Genomic DNA, 19,498 nt, shown 5'->3' on the forward strand with positions numbered 1-19,498 from the left:
GCTCTGTAGACCAGGCTGGCCTCCAACTCACAGAGATCCACCTGCCTCTGCCTTCCAAGTACTGGGATTAAAGGCGTGTAACACCACTGCCAGCAGAAAGTACCTTTTCAAGTATAATAAATTAGTTCAAAATATAGATTCCGTCAATTAATTTAATTCCATTTGCCCTTTCTATCCATCCTGTTTATTTTGGGGGCTTATTCTGGGTGTTTATGATCTTTATCTTTTGGTGATTTAGGAACCAAACAACAGGAAATTGTTGTTTCTCGTGGGAAGATTTTGGAATTACTTCGGCCAGACCCTAATACCGGCAAAGTACATACCCTCCTCACTGTGGAAGTATTTGGTGTTATTCGGTCACTTATGGCCTTTAGGCTAACAGGTGGCACTAAAGACTACATTGTAGTTGGTAGTGACTCAGGCCGAATCGTTATCTTGGAATACCAGCCGTCTAAGAATATGTTTGAGAAAATTCACCAAGAAACTTTTGGCAAAAGTGGATGTCGCCGTATTGTTCCTGGCCAGTTCTTAGCTGTGGATCCCAAAGGAAGAGCTGTTATGATTAGTGAGTGACTTACTTTATTTGCTCTTGAGTGTTTCTCTGATTTTTGTGTGTGTGTGTGTATACTTGTATAATACGCTACGATCTTCGCAGTGTTTTAATCTATCACTTAATGTGCTAACATTTGGCATTGCATTTGTATTCTGTTTAATTTTGTTAAAGGTTTCCTTTTAAAATAGTAGGAAAGTCATAAAGTAATTTTTATATAGTTGGAAAAAAATAATTGTTCTGCAGCAAAGGCTGGAGTGGAAGGATCTTAGTTGTGTCGTCAGTGTGGTTGCGTTCTTCGGCCTGAAGTGATGATTCACATTCATGTCTCTTCTCTGAGGAACTACTGAAGGAAACTGTGTATCTGATCAGGCCTCTAGAGGGCAACCCTTTGAACCACTAGGCCCAGTTCAAAGAATAGCAAACACAAATATTACTTAGTATTGTGTTTCTCAGTGTTCTTAAGTCCAGGGCACCTTAAAACTTTGTGAAGAATTAGAGGGATATTAAGATTTTTTTTCTTAGAAGGGGTTATAATTTTTTGATCTGCTAACAGTAGAGAGCTGTACGCTACTTGTATAGTTAATGATGACTGCTAATCTTATTTATTTATTTTTTGGTTTTTCGAGACAGGGTTTCTCTGTAGCTTTGGAGCCTGTCCTGGAACTCCCTTTGTAGACCAGGCTGGCCTCGAACTCACAGAGATCTGCCTGCCTCTGCCTCTGGAGTGCTGGGATTACAGGCGTGTGCGCCACCACCGCCCGGCTCCTGTTAATCTTATTTTAAAAGAATAGCATTGTGTATATCTAAGGTTCTTTATTCATCAGTGGAAATCTGGTGTGTTTCATTTCCTTCAACTATAGGTGCAATTGAGAAGCAAAAGTTGGTATATATCTTGAACAGAGATGCTGCAGCTCGACTTACCATTTCATCTCCCCTGGAGGCCCACAAAGCGAACACTCTAGTATATCATGTGGTTGGAGTAGATGTGGGTTTTGAAAATCCTATGTTTGCTTGTTTGGAAATGGATTATGAGGTACTGAAGACTGTCTCTCCCTCTTTCTGTCTCTCTTTTAATTCATCTCAATTTTTTTGTGTGTAAAATAATTACCTTCATTGTGTGGACGTAGGTCTTAAAGCCTTCTTTGTTACTATTTAAATGTTTTTCTCAAATCACTCCGGGGCGGGGAGGGGGAGGCGTTTTGAGGTAGGTTTCTCTCTGTAGCTTTAGAACCTGTCCTGAAACTTGCTCTGTAGACCAGGCTGGCCTCAAACTCAAAGCGGTCTGCCTTCCTCTACCTCCTGAGTGCTGGGATTAAAGGTGTGCACCACCACCACCCGCACGGCTCTTAAATTATTTTTTTCTGGCAGGTCTTTTTCACATTAAAATGCTTTACTGAAAACCTTCAAAATGTTTGCACTTGACTATGTCACATTCTTTGCTGTGATTTAAGTGACGGACTGTGGACTGAGATATTTATTGGGAGGAGCTGCATGAGAGATACAAAGTTCTATTTGATGTATTTTTAAGAAGGGGAGTAGTGAAAAGCAAAGCATACTAACTACCCTTTGCTCTGGACAGAAAGCAGCATCCTCTAGTAGTGGCATCCCTGGATATAAAATAGAGATTGGTGTCCTTGTAGCTCTACCATTTGTATAGTAGCATGAACTTTGTCAAACTGTTAGGAATCTGTGAACCTTTACTTCATTGTGTAAATACAAGGTCCTGTTATCCTTTCTAAGTCTAAAATTTCCTGATTAGTCTTTGTGGCACTGTCCTACAGGAAGCAGACAATGATCCAACAGGAGAAGCAGCAGCTAACACCCAGCAGACACTCACTTTTTATGAATTAGACCTTGGTTTAAATCATGTGGTTCGAAAATACAGTGAACCCTTGGAGGAACATGGCAACTTCCTTATTACAGGTACTTTTCTCCGGTGCTTCTTTGTGCTTTAAAAAAAAAAAGTTACTTTATATGGGTGCTTTGCTTTTTTGTATGTCTATGGAGGCCTGAAGAAGATATTGGATTCCTATGAATTAGAGTTACAGACCCTTGTGAGTCGCCATGTGAGTGCTTGGAATTGAATCCCAGTCTCTGGAAGAGAACCAGTGCTCTTAATTAACTGCTAAGCCATCTCTAGCCTGTTTTGTATCTTTTACTTGCTTCATTTTATGCCCAAATTCAATAAGTTTGAGAGCATAGGATTTGGTTCTTAATTTCTTATAGCAAACCTTAGCTTTGTATGTTTCTGTTCTGTTGCTTTTAGACAAGTTCTCATCCTTTAGTCTTGGTTAGGTCGTCCAAACTCACCAGGAACTCATGGCAGTTCTTGCCTTCTTAGTTTCTAGTGTTGGAATTACAGATGTTGGCTACCATACCAAGTTTTATGGGTTTTTTTTTTTTGAAAGTGATTATGCGGGGGGGGGGGGAGACTGGGCACCATATGTCTTTAATCCCAGCAGGGGATCTCTGAATTAGAGGCCAGCCTGGTTGGCAGAATGAGTTCCAGGACAGCCAGGGCTACACAGAGAAACCCTGTCTGTAAAAACAAGCAAAAGGTGCTGTGCCAAGTATTTGAAGTATCTAACTCTTTGATAGCTCTTACCCTCTGAAGTATGTAGACAAGTCAGTTTATGAATTTGAAAGTTTAGATGAAATACTCTGAAAAGCATTACTAATATTAATCTAAAGAGAAATTGGAGGTCCCCAAAGTGGCTTAACAAGGTGCTTGCCACCAAGCCTGAAGATCTGGGTTTGATTCTTGGAACTATAGCTTCTTTGGTAGGAGAGAACCTACTCCTATGGCTGGCCACTGACCTTTACAGGAACACCTTTGTTCATGTCCATCTTCATGCTCAAATGTAACAGTTTTGTTTTCAGGTATTTATTTTTGTGTGTGAATATGCCTGTGTAAGTTACTGCACAAGGACCTAAGAGGATCTGGAGCTGTAGTTGTGGGCTGTTAATGAGCCACTGAACTTGGGTCCTCTGTGTGTTTTTAGAGACAGGGTTTCTCTGTAACTTTGGAGCCTGTCCTGGAACTTACTCTGTAGACTAGGCTGGCCTTGAACTCACAGAGATCCCCCTGTCTCTGCCTCATAGAGTTCTGGGATTAATGGTGCCACCACCCGGCATACTTAGGTCCTCTTAACTGCAGAGCTAACCCTCAATTACCATTTATTCTTTACCGTTTTAAGAAAAAATTTTAGCCGTTGGTGATGGCACACACCTTTAATCCCAACACTTGGGAGGCAGAGACAGGCGAATCTCTGTGAGCTCGAGGCCAGCCTGGTCTACAGAGTGAGTTCCAGGACAGATTCCAAAGCTCCAGAGAAAACCTGTCTCAAAAAACCAGAAAGAAAGAATTTCACCAGGTATGGTGACATGCCTTTAGTCCAAGCACTTGAGAGACATAGGCAGTTGAATCTTACTGTATCTGAGGCCAGTCCTGGGCATGTATAATGAACGAGATGCCTGTCTCAAAAAGAAAAAGAACACAAAATATATTTGTTCAGACAGATAGTAAAATAATAAAAGTTATTTATTTAAAAAACTGTAGGAGACTATATGGTTTTATGTGAGTATCAGAACTGAGGAAGGGGCCTGGAGATGTGACTTAGCAGCTAAGATCATTGACAGCAACAGCACCCCCACCCCCGGGATATGAGATTACAGGGTGTGCTTTCTCTTAAAGCTTTTAAGTGATCCTCTTGTTTGTATGGAAAGCACTTTGCCAACTGGGCCCCAATTTTTTATTTTTTTTTATTTTATTTTTTTTTTTTTTTGGTTTTTTGAGACAGGGTTTCTCTGTGGTTTTGGAACCTGTCCTGGAACTAGCTCTGTAGACCAGGCTGGTCTCGAACTCACAGAGATCCGCCTGCCTCTGCCTCCCGAGTGCTGGGATTAAAGGTGTGCGCCACCAACGCCCGGCTGGGCCCCAATTTTTTATTTATCTATTTAGTCTTTTGGAACTGTTTATACCTCAGACTGGATTCAAATCTTTCAGTGTAGATTAATCTTGAATCTTTGATTCATCGTTCTCCTAGGTGCTAGGATTATAGATGGAAACTACCATTTCTGGCTTTGTTTTAATACAGGTCAGACTAGCCCCAAACTCACTGTAACTGAAGGTTACTTGACTTTTGATCCTCTTGCCTCCTCCACCTCTCAAGTTCTTGGACTAACAGTGAGCATCAGGGGGAAGAAATATTTGGTTTGCTTGTCTTTTAGCTTCTGGCACTCAACCTCATCAGTGGGAAAGACAACAGTTAAATAAAAGCAGGTCAGAGTAGTTTACGTCACTGTTAAGCTTTTTATATTTTTTCCTCTCACAGTTCCTGGAGGGTCAGATGGTCCAAGTGGGGTGCTGATCTGTTCTGAAAATTATATCACCTATAAGAACTTTGGTGACCAACCAGATATCCGATGTCCAATTCCCAGGAGACGGGTAAGATCTTTGTCATAGAGGAAAGATGTTGTTAGGGAGTGAATTACATTTTTATGATTACAGGATAGTTGTTTTCTCTCTCTTTTTCCCCCCGAGACAGTTTCTCTGTGTAGACCAGACTGGCCTCAAACTTACAGAGATCTACCTGCCTCTGCCTCCTGAGTGCTGGGATTAAAGATGTGTCCTACCACCACTTGGCCTGACTCTCTTTTTTTTTTTTAATATTTTATGTGCATGTATGCCAAGGAGGTTGTAGGACAAACTTCAGGAGTCAGTTTTGGCCTTCCATCATGTGGGCCTCAAATTTGAACTCGTGTTGTTAGGCTTAGCAAGCTTCACTGTCTGCTAAGCCCACTGGCCCCTAGTATATCTTAAATTTATCTGTTGCCAAGTTTTAGTTATTCGAAGAAATAAATGCTGTTTTTCTAAAATAGGTATTTTTAAAAGATGAAATTACTATTTTGTTTATTATTATATAACCCAGAATAGGATCAAAACTTTCTATTTAGCTCAGGATAAACTTGTCTTTCTGTAATCCTTGTGCCCTTCCAAGTGTCAGGATTGTGGTCATATGCTGCCGTGCCTCGTATATTCAGTTCTTGGACACAAAGCTTTGTGTGTGCGAGGTGAGCACTGCCTATTGAGCAAACTATCACTTTACTAAGGTGGTACCTGCCTGTTCACTTTATTGTGAGCTCACAGACTATGATGGTGGTCTTTGAGTTTTGTAATTACTCTTTCCTTTGTAATCTATTTATCCTGTGAATACATTATCGATCTTATTCCTGCATCAGTTTTTACATTGTTTCCCCCTCAACTTTAAATAATCTATTTTTAATATTGGCTCTAGGTTTAACCTAATAGGGTTTAATTAGTTGATCTATGTGGAAATCCATTAATTTCCTAAAAACCTAAGCAAAAACTTAACCTTGACTAAAAATAGTGAAATCAGCCTGTTGATCAGACATTTCCTGAGCATCTAACGTCCAGGACTTTGCTATAAAACTTCATATAGAGTTTGCTAGCAGAAATATTTTATGAGACGTTAACATTAAAAACTCAGAGCAACAGAATTTGGTACTGCACTGATCGGTTGGTGATGGATGCCTCATGGCAGTGTGAATGTAGTTTTTGTTTTTAAATTTTTACTCACAGCCTGAAATGATGACTTTAATTTCATGTCTCTTCTCTGACATTTTTCTCTGGAGATGATTTTGCCTTACTGATCTGATCAGGCTGCAGAATGGAATATTAGCTGTTTTTTTGGTTACTGGGCGTTTAGTATATGTTTCAAACAGACAAGTTGTTTTGTTTAGTTGGCAGCTACTGTGGTTAATATTTGTATGTTAGTACACATACAAATATGTGTACTTGAGTGTTAAAGTTCTGAATTCTAGAGTAAGGAGTACCTATTTCTAAGATGTTGGTTATATATTTGGCCTTGCTAGAATGACCTGGATGACCCTGAAAGAGGAATGATTTTTGTGTGCTCTGCTACCCATAAGACCAAGTCCATGTTCTTCTTTTTGGCCCAAACGGAGCAGGGAGATATCTTTAAGATTACTTTGGAGACAGATGAAGATATGGTAAGTAGACAATGGGTGGGGTGGGGAAATATGCATTTGTTGTAGTCTATTTTGATTTTTAATTTGAATATAATTTAAAACCATTGTCTAAAGTACTTGGTATATATATGTATATATACATATATGTGTGTGTATATACATATACATACATACAAATACACACATGTAAGATTTACAAAGCTGATTTGCACCTGAGTGAAGATAGGGAGAAAGTTGATACTCGATAAGTCGGAAAGAGGGATTTTGCCTTGTCTTATTGGTCTTATTGCATCTTGTTTTGTCCTATTTGGAGGCCTGCCCTTTTTTTTTTTTTTTTTTTTTTTTTTTGAAGAGGAAACGGAGGGGGAGTGAATCTGGGGAGGGGGAGGTGTTGGGGGCCTGGGAGAAGTGGAGGGAGGGGAAACTGGCTAGGATGTATGGTTTGAGACAATCTATTTTTAATAGAAAGTAAGGAAAAGAAATGCAGATAACTTAAAAAGTGGTTGTTTTGGGGTTTGAATGTAAAATAGGTTTTCCCATTCTGGCTAACAAGTCTTGTAAAGCCATAACAGTAATTTATATGAATAAGAGAAAGCTTATGTCTTAGGAGTTGATAATATGTATGATCTTTTTTTGACTTGGTCCTTAACAATGGGCAATTTTAGTTATCTAGATAGCCGTTTAGTTGGAAATTGGTATGGTTCGTAAGGGTTAGGTACTCATTTTCTGTACCTTATAGGGTCAGTCTAAATTAACTTTGGCATTGAAACAGAACAGTAGACCATGTATAAGCAAATCAGCCTTGCAGGTCTAAGTTGTCATTTGTTTGCTTATGGTTTAGATACTGAGCATAGTGTTTTACGTAGTTCTGCTTGTGATGTATAATAGTGGGCTACTGTGTCCAAGCTGCACTTGCCTTTACACTAGTCTTTTTGTTCCAGGTAACTGAGATCCGCCTGAAGTATTTTGATACTGTGCCTGTTGCTGCTGCTATGTGTGTGCTTAAAACAGGCTTTCTTTTTGTGGCATCAGAATTTGGAAATCAGTAAGTAATGCTTTTATTGTCCCAGTTTACTTTGGTTATCACAAATAGTAAAAGGGCGGTGTGGTTTCAGTACTAGGGAGCTTTTCACAGAATAGTTAAGGTTTTTCTAAACAAGTATTGCTCTAATACTCATTGCTCTAAGCTCGAAGAGGGCATCTGGAACTTGAGTTCCATATGATTGTGAGCCGTCAAAATGTGAACACTGGGAACCAAACTTAGGTCCTCTACAGGAACAGAAAAGGCTCTTAAACCACCTCTACCGTCCCACCAAAGCATCCCTCCAGTCCCATTTTTGTGTTCATTTTCTTGTTAGCTTCCTTTACTTCAGTGGCTTCAGTCACTGCCTCTGAATATCTGTAAAAATATCTTTAGCTGAGTGTGTGGTGGTACATACATACATCCCAGCCCTTGGAAGGCTAAGGCAGAAGAATATCAAGTTCAAGTCCAACTTGGGCTACATCGTGAGATGATTGTCTCCAGAAAACTAAAAACCAGAGAGGTTTCCACAAATACTTTTTGTGCAGACCTAAACTTGAAGTTCACTAGTACTTACACTTTCTGCGCACATCACCAATGTGCTGTTGTCAGGATTTTTTTTTTTTTTTTTCGAGACAGGGTTTCTCTGTGGCTTTGGAGCCTGTCCTGGAACTAGCTCTGTAGACCAGGCTGGTCTCGAACTCACAGAGATCCGCCTGCCTCTGCCTTGTTGTCAGGATTTTTTTGCTAATAATTAAAGAGCCATTTCTAGTAACTTGTGAGTTCTTAATTGATTTTTCCTCTACTCCTTTTTGTGGTTACAGTCTAAATTCTTTTGGGTTTCCTGCAAAAACCCAGTTTTTATAGAGTTGTCTCCACACCTCAACAAGATAGGACAATCCTTAGTTATATTTTTTTCCTAGGTCTTTGTAATAACAATCTTTGATGGATCTTCATTGCCAAATGGAAGAAATCTGAACTCTAGTTTCCAATTTAAAACCAGTATCTAGCCGGCCAGCGGCGGTACACGCCTTTAATCCCAGCACTTGGGAGGCAGAGGCAGGCGGATCTCTGTGAGTTCGAGACCAGCCTGGTCTCAAAAGCTAGTTCCAGGACAGGCTCCAAAACCACAGAGAAACCCTGTCTCAAAAAAACAAACAAACAAATAAATAAATAAATAAATAAATAAAGCCAGTATCTACAACTTAAATTACTTACATAAATGGCAAGGTCTTGCCAGTATCTCTTGCCAGTATCTCTTGTCATGTATACAAATACTTTTCTAATTTAAACTCAGTTTTCTCATAATTAAAATGTAGATACTTTCTAGGAGTTTGTGCTATTTCTGACTTGTTTCCAGTGGAAGTATGTATGGTTATATAGGCCAGGTGTCAATATCAGGTTTCTTCCTCAAGGCTCTTTACCTTATTTTCTGAAACAAGGTCTTGCACTGAACCTGAAGTGCACTGATTTTGCCTAGACTGGCTGGACAAAAGCTCCAGGGATCCGTGCCTGTCTCCTCAGCTCTGGGATTATAGATGGGTACTCCTGCATCCTGATCTTTATGTGGGTGTTGGTTGCGAATGAAGTTTTTCAGCTAAGTTTGTTAATCAAATCCGAGTATACCGAAATCTAACTATGCTCAATCGTTTGCACATAACCTATGACAAAGAAAGTCTACTTGCTTTTCCCCAGTTATTTATATCAAATTGCCCATCTTGGAGATGATGATGAAGAACCTGAATTTTCATCTGCCATGCCACTAGAAGAAGGAGACACATTCTTCTTTCAGCCAAGACCACTCAAAAACCTTGTGCTGGTTGATGAATTGGACAGCCTCTCTCCCATTCTGTTTTGCCAGGTGTGGCCTTATTAAGTCACTTCTACATTGTGTCAGCCCATTATTAAAATGAAATGCAATCATTTAAAGTTTTTTTCAGATTGAATTGTAGTCTTAAGAACAACCTGTCTGTTGAATCACTACTGTGGAAAACTGGTAGTTAAAAAAGTTCAGGGTCTAAAACCTACCAGTCTGTGAGGGATGTTTTGAGACAGTCTGATTCTGTGTGAAGTAGTCTTAAGTATAGTTGTGAACTCGCTGTCCTCCTGCCTTAGCTCCTGATGACTGAGATTAGAGGTATAAGCCTGCCTAATTGTGTAAGATTTGAGTTCAAGACTGTCCTTGGTGCAGTTACGTAGGAGTTAGCCATATCATAAGCACATATATAGATATGTAACTGATAATGTGTCTAATAAATTTTTGAAGTCATGGTTAGGGTAATTGGAACACCTGAGAATGTAGGTTAAAATTGTTTTTATGAGTGACAGTTATAATTATTCGGTATAATTTAACAATTGAAGGAAGCACTAATTTCAGGTATAGGTTATATAACAATACTTCAGTTCACTCAGTGTCAAAGTTCCTTTCAGATTTCTGAACCAATTGCATGTGTTTTGTTTCTTTTTTTTATCTGTCTGTTTTATCTTTTTTGTTGTTGTTTTGGTTTTTTGTTTGTTTTTTCAAGACAGGGTTTCTCTGTGCGTTACTTGCTGTCTTTTGGAACTCACTCTGTAGACCAGGCTGGCACTATTACCTCAGAGGCCTGCCTGCTTCTTCCTGCCTCTGCCTCCAGAGTGCTGGTATTAAGTGCACTACCACCACCTAACAATTTTTTGTGGGATTTGTTTTCTTTCTTGTTGTTCTGTTGGTTGTTTGTTTGGTAGAGAACACGGGGAGGGGGGGCGTTTCTCTTTTTCCAGTCAGTAGCCCTTAATATAACTTTAAACTAGAGACTAGTTTGTCCTCTCATATTCAGGTTTGAAAACTTAGTTTAATAGACATTTTCCCCTTGTTGTGCAGATAGCTGATCTGGCCAATGAAGACACTCCACAGCTGTATGTGGCCTGTGGTAGGGGACCCCGGTCATCTCTGAGAGTCTTAAGGCATGGACTTGAGGTAAGATGAAGTTCTTGGTTCTCTTGATGGTGTAAAAGGAAGGCCAGCACAAAACATTATACAGACTTACTTCAGTGAGGTCAAAGATGAACTACTGTTTCTGTGAACAAATATGTATGCTTTCTTGTCCCTGAAGTTCATGGAGTTTTACCTTTTCCTTAATAGAATGGTAACTCCAGGTTCACTACCTATGACATCTTGGTGGAAGAAAATAATATTTTCTGTGATCATTTGAAGTTAGAGTTTATGGTTGGCAAGCTAGGTCTTAAGAGGACTCTTTGTCTATTTTTCACCAATTTTTGTTAAAGTATAACCAAGTTCAATGTTGTTTTGGAAATCTGAAAATATTTTCACTGCCAAAATACTTCACTAAATCTTCAGTGGCCTTTTTCAAACTTAGAAACAACATGTGTGCTTGCTTGACTTTCCTTTTTCTTTTTTTCTTCTCTTCCTGGCCTGGCCCTCGGTCCCTTTTCTTTCCTTTTTTTTTTTTTATTTTTAAGTTTGTTTTAAGACAGGGTTTCTCTGTGTAGGCCTAGCTAGCTGCCCCAGAATTTGCTCAGTAGGCTTGGCTGGCCTCTGTCTCCTGAATGCTGGAACTAAACACAACCACTACCACCTGGCTTCCTTTGTTGTTTTTAAAGAAAAGGTCTCACTATAGCTAGTACTGACCTCAGACAGCTGTCCAACTGTCCCAACCTGCATGCCAGAGCTGAAGTTCTCGATTATTTACTGCTCATTGGCTCCCGGTGGGGATCAGCTGCCCACTAATTCTTTCCACATAAAAGACAATTTTGTGTAGTATAAAAGACTCCAGAGTTGCTTTTTAATGCCTTGCCTTCTGTTCTTACAACTTTATAAACAGAGCTTTTGTTATATTTTGAAAATAGTTAAAAATAGTTATTGCTTTGTTCCTTCTTATGTCTTTCTTTCTTTCTTTGATTATCGTCTTATTTGAATAAAAACCAAGTTTTTTATTAGTTGAGTAGCATATTAGGATATAAGTTTTACTCTGAAGTTTTTTGTGTGTGGGGTGCGTTTCGAGGCAGGGTTTCTCTGTCAAACAGTTCTGGCTGACCTGGAACTCACTCTATAGAGAGGTCCGCCTGTCTCTGCTTCCTGAGTGCCGGGATTAAAGTCGTAGCCATCACCACCCAGCACTGATGAAGTTCTTATGTCTTACTGTTGTTCTTGGAAACTCAAAAGGACATTGTCTTGAATTTTCTTGTTCTTCCTAGAAGATGTAGTTACATAGCACAATGCATTAAGCACTCTGTCTCTGGGTCACTTAAAAATATTTACTTAGAGTGGCTTTACATAACAGAATCCCAAAGGTAATAAATAGAGAGTTCATGTATGATCTGTTGTTGACTGTCCTTAATGAGCATCACAGTGTAGTCAGAAAAAAATTGTACCGGTACCATTTGCTTTCTTTGAGCCACTTGTACCGTGATTGTCAACCCATGGGTAAAGCAGTGTTTTTTCCTAGTGTGTGTGTGGCATTTGCATCTGTGAAGAGATGTGATTTTTGTCTTGTGGAAGTTAGAGAAAGCAATAAAGTTACTGATTTAGATGGTTTCATTTATTTTCAGTGGTGCTTGTCATTTTTTAAGAGTATAGACTTGGCAAATCCAAAGGAAGTATATAGTTTGGCTGTAAACCTGTACCCTTCTGTATGTTCCATAGCTTTTTGTTATCTGTCATGGAGATTGCCAGTGCCTCTAGTTTTGGGGTTTTAGGTTCCACAAAGTGGTCAGTTCTTTACCTTACTGTACAGTGTGGGGCCTCTAGAGGCCTTTGGGATATTATTACCTATCATAGTAAGTAGTAGAGTTTCATGCTCACTGGATCTGTGGCTTGCCTTCTCTCCTTTTAGGTGTCGGAAATGGCTGTTTCTGAGCTCCCTGGTAACCCCAATGCTGTCTGGACAGTACGTCGGCACATTGAAGGTAAGTGTCCTTTTCCTCGTAGTCAAGATGGGACTTGGGAACCATTGCCGTGGGAAACTTAGAAACTGCATGCATAATATGTCTATATTGCTTCATCTATTACCACAGAAACTTCTGGCACAAAACCATAGTTTTTGAGGCTTCTGGTCAGGGTACTTTCATTTACTGCTGCTCATTCTGAAAGTGGATAGCAAGGGTATAGAGTGGCTGTTTATGTTTTAGTTACAGCATAAACATTTCAGTATCAGCAGTTGCTTGTGTGATTTTTGAATTTATAAAGCTCTGGTTTCACCTGTGTAAGAGGTATGTTCTAAGGGGAAAATTGTTTTCTCGTTGTACTTGAATTATGTTTTCATTGTGCTAAAATTACAGTGAAAGTCAAGATTATAAAACCTATTAATTGTTCCGTTCTGCTCATGCCTAAAAATGTTTAGATTAATTGAATGGAATCAATTTCAGTAGAAAAGGAGTCATGAAGGAGATGGAATCTGAGTTTTTTTTTTTAATTAAAATGGTCACCTCAAAACTGAAAGTCTTGCACTTGTATGGTACGCCAGTGATAAGAATGTCTTATGACATTGAATTTCAGTCCCATAACAGAACTCTTGTCATGTTTCCTGTGGTTCCCTGTGGAGCAGGTTATTGTTCTGAGACCTCATTTTCATCTTTTCTCTCGGGAATGTTGAACTAGTGAGATCTGGCCAGCAAACAAAGCTTTGGCTGGAAAACAGCTGTAATTCTGCCTGAGGTTTAGATGTTCTAGTTGAATGGAACAAACTGGAGGGAAATGGGAAATGTATAGGAGGAAACCTTTTTAGAATGTTGCGTATTTTATTTTTTGTGGATTTTGTTCTCATAGTTGGAATCAATTGAAAGGGGAGTGTCATCAGGAAATTGATAGGCTTGTTTTAGCTGAGAAAGTGATTGAATATTTGGTTTGAAGAGATTTCTACATTGAATGTAATTTCTACATAGAGAAACTAGTTGTTGGTGGTCTTCATTTTGGTGGATTGTAATAAAAAGGTTCTAATAAATGTTATTTGTTAAACTAGAAAGATGCTTTGAGAGATCTGCTGCTTTTAAAGGTAGATCTCATTGTTTACTTAGGCTAGCCTAGAGCTTGTTGTGTCCCGAGTGGCCTTATATTCACAGTCCTTTCTCAGCTTCCTGAATACAGTGATGACAGGCATGTGCTCAGCTTCTAATTTTTTAGATAGTTTTTGAATGTTTTAGAGCAGATTTAGGTTTGCTGAAGTTACTCCTCATTTTTATGAAGAAAAGGCAGAAAAATCTCAAGTGTTGACTCAAATCAATACATCTAAATAGCAGAAAATTATCTCCTGAATCCTAATTCAATGCTTATTTTGACTAACTCTGGTGGGAGTCTATAGTATTGATTTCTTGTGTGCTTTCATCTTGTAGTCATTTTTCAGAGTAATTAACGTAGAATTTCTGCCTTAGAACATTTGTCATATAAAAGAGACTGGAGTAGTTCAGTGGTAATGCACTTGACAAGCCTGCATAGGGGTTTGAGGCCAGATCTATACTATAGAACCACCAAAAAATTTAAAAAGACAGGTATGCATCTCCTGTTTGCACTGATGTGAAAGTGTAAGCATGCTAGTAGGAGGGGTTATAGGGTGGGAAAGAGGCTTAGTTGAAGGTGAAGGAGGGATTGTAGAGAGAGAAATGTTCTCCAACATAAGTGATGGGCAGTTTCTAGTGTGATGGAACTGGTAGTTGAAATTGATGTTCTCTTAAATATCAAAAGTTAGGAAGCAACTATTTCCTGATCAGTTTTACTTTTTACTGTACTTTGGGGCAATTACCCTCAAAAACATGTTAGGTTTCCTGGTCATTTTCTTTCCAGATATCCCACGTTACTACTGAGTGAGCATTCCTCTATCCACACGTGTTTCCGTCTTCAGGCAAATACTAACCTTGGCTGGTACTTGGTGATGTATACTACCAATACCAAGCCTTTTTTTCTCTTCCACAGGTGGCTGGTGAAGGTGCTGATTATCACAGGTGTGTACCTACTGCTAGGGTCTACTGTGGGATCTTATAGGGAAAGGGATGACCTGCACAGAATACTGAGGCTGCCCTAATGGTGTCTCAGAGGGAACTTTGCAGTTGGATCTCAGTGTGTATCGTAGTGACAGTCACCCATCTGCTCGATTATAAGCTGGTCTAAGGCATAAATAAGCCTCTCTTTTCCCCCAGAATCTGAACAGTACATCTAGTTGGCTTTTATGAAACTGAAAACTATAACTAGCAAAGCACAGCTTCAGTCTCCTCATTCTAGATGTAGTGACTGAAAGAGTAGGACCTCAAGAAGTATATTATGTGTCACAGTAAGCTGAAGCAAGCAGAGCCAGGTGCTCTGAATATCAAATGAGAAGGAAATACAGAAGATCAGTCATCTACATTGTAGCTCTCTCTTGTTACCTTTTGGAGAGGACTCTTTGCAGTGTAGTTGATCATACAGCAAGAAGAGTAAAGCGTTCCCTCTCTGGGCTGCTTGGTAATGCTTCAGAGGGGCAGCGGGGAGAGAGAGATTGAAGTATTGGGCATTAAGAGCTGTTTTCTTACCCTAAGAGATTCTTCCCTGAGACAGAAAGAAATAATTTTTGTGTAAGACTCACAACCTCTAGAAAAAGGATTTAATTTTTATAGTTCTTATATTATTCCTGAAGCATTTTTTTTTCTGAATGTCAGTTTTTACCCCGTAATCTCCCTAAGAGTAATAGTTATTAATCTGTTTCAGGACATTGCTTCAGAATGGAAATAGTAGGAGTTATGGTGTGCTTGGTATTTACTGGGAAATGGGTATTTTCGGGAAATCTGCAATTAAAGGAACTTTAAAGCTTTAGGCATTGGTCTCTCAAGTGTTGAGTCATTTAGTCAAAGTGTGACCCCCTGCTTAAGTTCATTGAACATTTCCTTTATATCTGAGTAGTCTGAACTGGTGGTTAAAGGGAAGGTGTAGCCCTGGGCTCCCCTTCTCAACTCCATTCTCTTCATGTGTAAGTCAAAAATTGTACGACTTCTCTTCCAAAAAGACTCCTTTTCCCTCTCAACTAAGGGAAAACCCTGGAAAGTGTGGCTATTTAAAAAGCCCTTTATGGATTGACTTTAATTTAGTCTTACACAACTTTCAAGGTACCAAGTTTTAGTAAATAGAAATATGAGATATGGTACGGTGTTTTTACAAAAATAAGCAGTTTGTTACTACATGTCAGAAATTCAGAGCTGGAATAGAATTTTAAGGTTGATGATGGGTTGAGATTAATTTAGGTCTTTCTCTAAACTATAGAAATCCATTTAGAGACAACTATATCCTAATTTCCTTTTAAATATTACTTATTATGGTGTATGTGTAGACACAGCATGCATGTGGAGTACAGAGGAAAACTTTGTGGAGTCACTTCTCTCCATCCTTCTTTATGTGGCTTCTGTGGGTGGAACCTGGATCTCAAGGCTTGTGCAACAAGCACCTTTACCCTCTGAGCCATCTCGTCAGGCCTTAAGTCATTTTATAATAGCAAACAGTGCTTTGTATTATGAAACCATTATATGTGATGTCTCCAGAGCACTTGACACATGCTAACAGTTAAAACTGTTTTGGTTTTTTGGAGGGGGAGGCGGTTTTGAGACAGGGTTTCTCTGTAGCTTTGGTGCCTGACCTAGAACTAGCTCTTGTAGACCAGGCTGGCCTCGAACTCCCAGAGATCTGCCTGCCTCTGCCTGGCAAGTGCTGTGATTAAAGGCGTGCGCCACCACTGCCCAGCTCAACAGCACCATTTATCTGGTCCAGTACTATTCAAGTTTTGAAAGTTGTATTTGTACTTTGTGAGTTACCACTCTACTGGTCCAGCCATCAGAAATTGCCTGTTGAGAAAGGTCTTTGGTTCTTCCTTTTTAGCCACCCTTGTTGCATACATGTATTAACTGGAAGTTTTGTCAAGCAGCACTTAACCCTTACTGTGTGAAGCAGTTTCATGACATGATTTCTGTTAAAAAATACTGATTACAACTCACCAAACTATGTTCTGCTAATGGGGTAGCACTATGTACACTACACCAATAACATGTCTTTACTTCACCCCTCTTATAATGCTGATTCTAATCATTCTAATAATAAGTGGTTTTGGAATAATACAAACCAAAAATGGTTCTTGGTGTGGGTAGAATACTAGGTTAGTCCCTTAGCATTGAACTCTGACAAGACTTAGGGCTAGCAGAGCTCTTTAGCTGCCAGTCTCATTTAATGCCTTACTCTGTTATTCTGTCCTTTGTTTAACTGATTTCTGGGTGGAGCAAAAGGTGACAAAAGATTGATGTAACCATACAGATATAGAGTGGGGGAGGAATCTTATTGAAAACAATAAATGTGCCTTTATTCAGTATGTATGCAGTGTTCTAGATTGTGGACATAGGCAACTCAGAAATTGTTTTATTCTGTAGAGTGAAGGTATGGGAAATAGATGCCCTTTGACAATGGGATTCTTCAGGGGAAATTATTAAGGATGCTTTTATATAGAAATCAGATCTTAAGACCTTGAGAAACTCATTAGTATTTGTTTATTCAATACTTTATGAAAAACAAATTCTAATAAGATTGCTCTTAGCCACTGTGTTAACATTTTTAAACAGTGAAAAACTAGAAAGGTCAAGGATTTGAAAATATCAACATTCTCCCTTCTCCCATTTCCTGCTTAACTGGTACTCTTCTCTCATTCCCAGTTCTAGTTCTATAATTACTAAATATGCTCAAACCTCCAGTAGTCCTTTTTAATCACTAAAATCTTTAGTCACTAAAGATTATATTCTTGTATTAGCTCCCTTTGGAAGAAGTTAGGGGTGAGGGTCTTTTTACGGATTTTTGTTTGTCTCACTACATAGTTTAACTTCCTTGAATTCAGATCTACCTCCCTCTGACTCCTCCAAGTGCCCAGATCTGGCTGGTCTTTCTAGTTCTCATAAAATATTCGTTAAATGGGTCAGAATTATGCAAGATTAGCTTAGTTGCCCATCGTGCAGGAAACTCTGGGTTCCATCTCCAACACTTCATAAGTTGGGCATGATGTTACATTTCTATAATTCCAGTACTTGGGAAAGAATCAGAGGGGTCAGAAGGTCATTTTTAGCTATAAAAGTGATTTGAATCCAGCCTAGGCTACATGATATATCCTATCAGTCACTCAACAATTGGCACAGATTTTTCTAGTTTTTGCATACACACACAGCTATTTAAGATTTCCATAACTTTGGGCTGGAGAGATGGCTCAGAGGTTAAGAGCACTGGCTGCTCTTCCAGAGGTCCTGAGTTCAATTCCCAGCAACCACATGGTGGCTCACAACCATCTGTAATGAGATCTGGTGCCCTCCTCTGGCGTGGGCATACATCAAGGCAGAATGTTGTATACATAACAAATAAATAAATCTTTAAAAAAAAGATTTCCATAACTTATTTATTATTGTCTTGTCTCCTCTGATATCTTTAGCAAATACCTGAAGAGAATTCTAGTTTTCAGAGATAAGAGAGGAAGACATTTGTACTCAGTATCTTTGGGCATTTATTTGTAGGTTGCGAGGGCCCTTGGTCATCTTTTGGACCATCTTGTTCTGTGTGTGCATGTGTGTAGTGACTACACATAGGAGTGTTGTGGAAGGCTTCTGAAACTCTTAGTGTCTCACTTGCCTTTCTAATGCTAGTAAATTTGAGTTCTTTAGTAACCACTCCTTTCTTTTCTTTTTCCAGATGAGTTTGATGCCTACATCATTGTATCTTTCGTAAATGCCACGCTTGTGCTATCTATCGGGGAGACTGTGGAAGAAGTGACTGACTCTGGGTTCTTGGGAACCACTCCAACCTTGTCTTGCTCCTTATTAGGAGACGATGCATTGGTCCAGGTGAGCTTGCATATCTGCTCAGCATGCTGTCATGTTGTTATGCTGTGGTGTACTTGTATTCATGTCTTCATTCTCACTTTCCAGAAAACCTCAGGGGGTACATAATGTTTTATCAACATAAAAAAGTGTACTGAGAAATAATTCCATTCAGATTTTTACTAAGCAATTTGAAACCTAACATTTCCTATGCTTGCCATTTCTGTTACAAAATCCATTATTGCTGTTCTCATCTTTATCAAGTAAGCTTTGGACTTCTTTGAAATTGTGTAGCAAAGCATGAACTTTTAAAAAAATCTTTAAAAATTAATTTGTCTGGGCTCTGCTAACTCTAGTTGATATCTAAATTTCAGGTTTGCCAGGCATGAAAATCATTCTGGGTGATATTCAAATTGCTAGTTACATTTTGTTCTTTGACTGACTTCTAGGTGTATCCAGATGGCATTCGACACATAAGAGCAGATAAGAGAGTCAATGAGTGGAAGACCCCTGGCAAGAAAACAATCGTGAAGTGTGCAGTGAACCAGCGGCAAGTGGTGATCGCCCTGACTGGAGGAGAACTTGTCTATTTCGAGATGGATCCTGTATGTTATTTATTTTGTTGTTGTTGACCATGTGTTATCTTTCATTATGGTTTTTGGACTGAGATTCTGAAGCTTGGTAATATTGTTATTAGTATATATAATATTGGGTATTGGGAATGAACATGTTCATAAGACAGTCTGGCCCTTTTAAAGATTTATTATTATGTATATGTATTTGTGCCTGCATGAGTTTATGTGCACCATATATATATATATATGTATATATATATATTTTTTTTTTTTTTTAGTATGGACATAGTGTTGAATCTCCTCCTTGAAATTTGAGTTATAAGCCACCATGTGGGTGTTGGGGACCACACTTTGTTTTGCCAAGAACAGAGCAGTAAACACCTAACTCTTGAGGTCTTTCGGCCCCAATCTGTTTTGTTTTGTTTGTTTTTAAAATAGGGTCTCTTTGTAGCCTTGGCTGGTTTGGAACTTGCTCTGTAGACCAAGCTGGCCTTAAACTTAAAGAAATCCACCTATCTCTGCCTCCTGAGTGCTGGGATT

The 19,498-nt window shown here is 39.1% G+C and overlaps 1 protein-coding gene and 2 non-coding genes across 3 annotated transcripts in view; all 3 read left to right on the forward strand.

Moving 5' to 3' along the window:
* The window catches only part of Sf3b3 (splicing factor 3b subunit 3), a 41,065-nt gene that overhangs the window by 3,614 nt on the left and 17,953 nt on the right, over positions 1 to 19,498 (forward strand). Inside the window, exons 3-13 of the mRNA XM_005345672.3 lie at positions 239 to 565; positions 1,414 to 1,586; positions 2,335 to 2,476; positions 4,888 to 5,000; positions 6,449 to 6,586; positions 7,507 to 7,610; positions 9,282 to 9,447; positions 10,447 to 10,542; positions 12,419 to 12,491; positions 18,256 to 18,407; positions 18,833 to 18,988. Coding sequence (XP_005345729.1) covers positions 239 to 565; positions 1,414 to 1,586; positions 2,335 to 2,476; positions 4,888 to 5,000; positions 6,449 to 6,586; positions 7,507 to 7,610; positions 9,282 to 9,447; positions 10,447 to 10,542; positions 12,419 to 12,491; positions 18,256 to 18,407; positions 18,833 to 18,988 — 1,640 coding nt within the window. The remainder of the gene's footprint in view (positions 1 to 238; positions 566 to 1,413; positions 1,587 to 2,334; positions 2,477 to 4,887; positions 5,001 to 6,448; positions 6,587 to 7,506; positions 7,611 to 9,281; positions 9,448 to 10,446; positions 10,543 to 12,418; positions 12,492 to 18,255; positions 18,408 to 18,832; positions 18,989 to 19,498) is intronic.
* LOC113455988 lies at positions 850 to 926 on the forward strand. The gene has a single exon (XR_003376887.1). It is a non-coding gene; the product is annotated as a small nucleolar RNA SNORD111 (small nucleolar RNA).
* On the forward strand, positions 6,153 to 6,239 carry LOC113455987. The gene has a single exon (XR_003376886.1). It is a non-coding gene; the product is annotated as a small nucleolar RNA SNORD111 (small nucleolar RNA).

This window comes from Microtus ochrogaster, chromosome 4 (genome assembly GCF_000317375.1).
Source record: "Microtus ochrogaster isolate Prairie Vole_2 chromosome 4, MicOch1.0, whole genome shotgun sequence".
Taxonomy (NCBI): Eukaryota; Metazoa; Chordata; class Mammalia; order Rodentia; family Cricetidae; genus Microtus; species Microtus ochrogaster.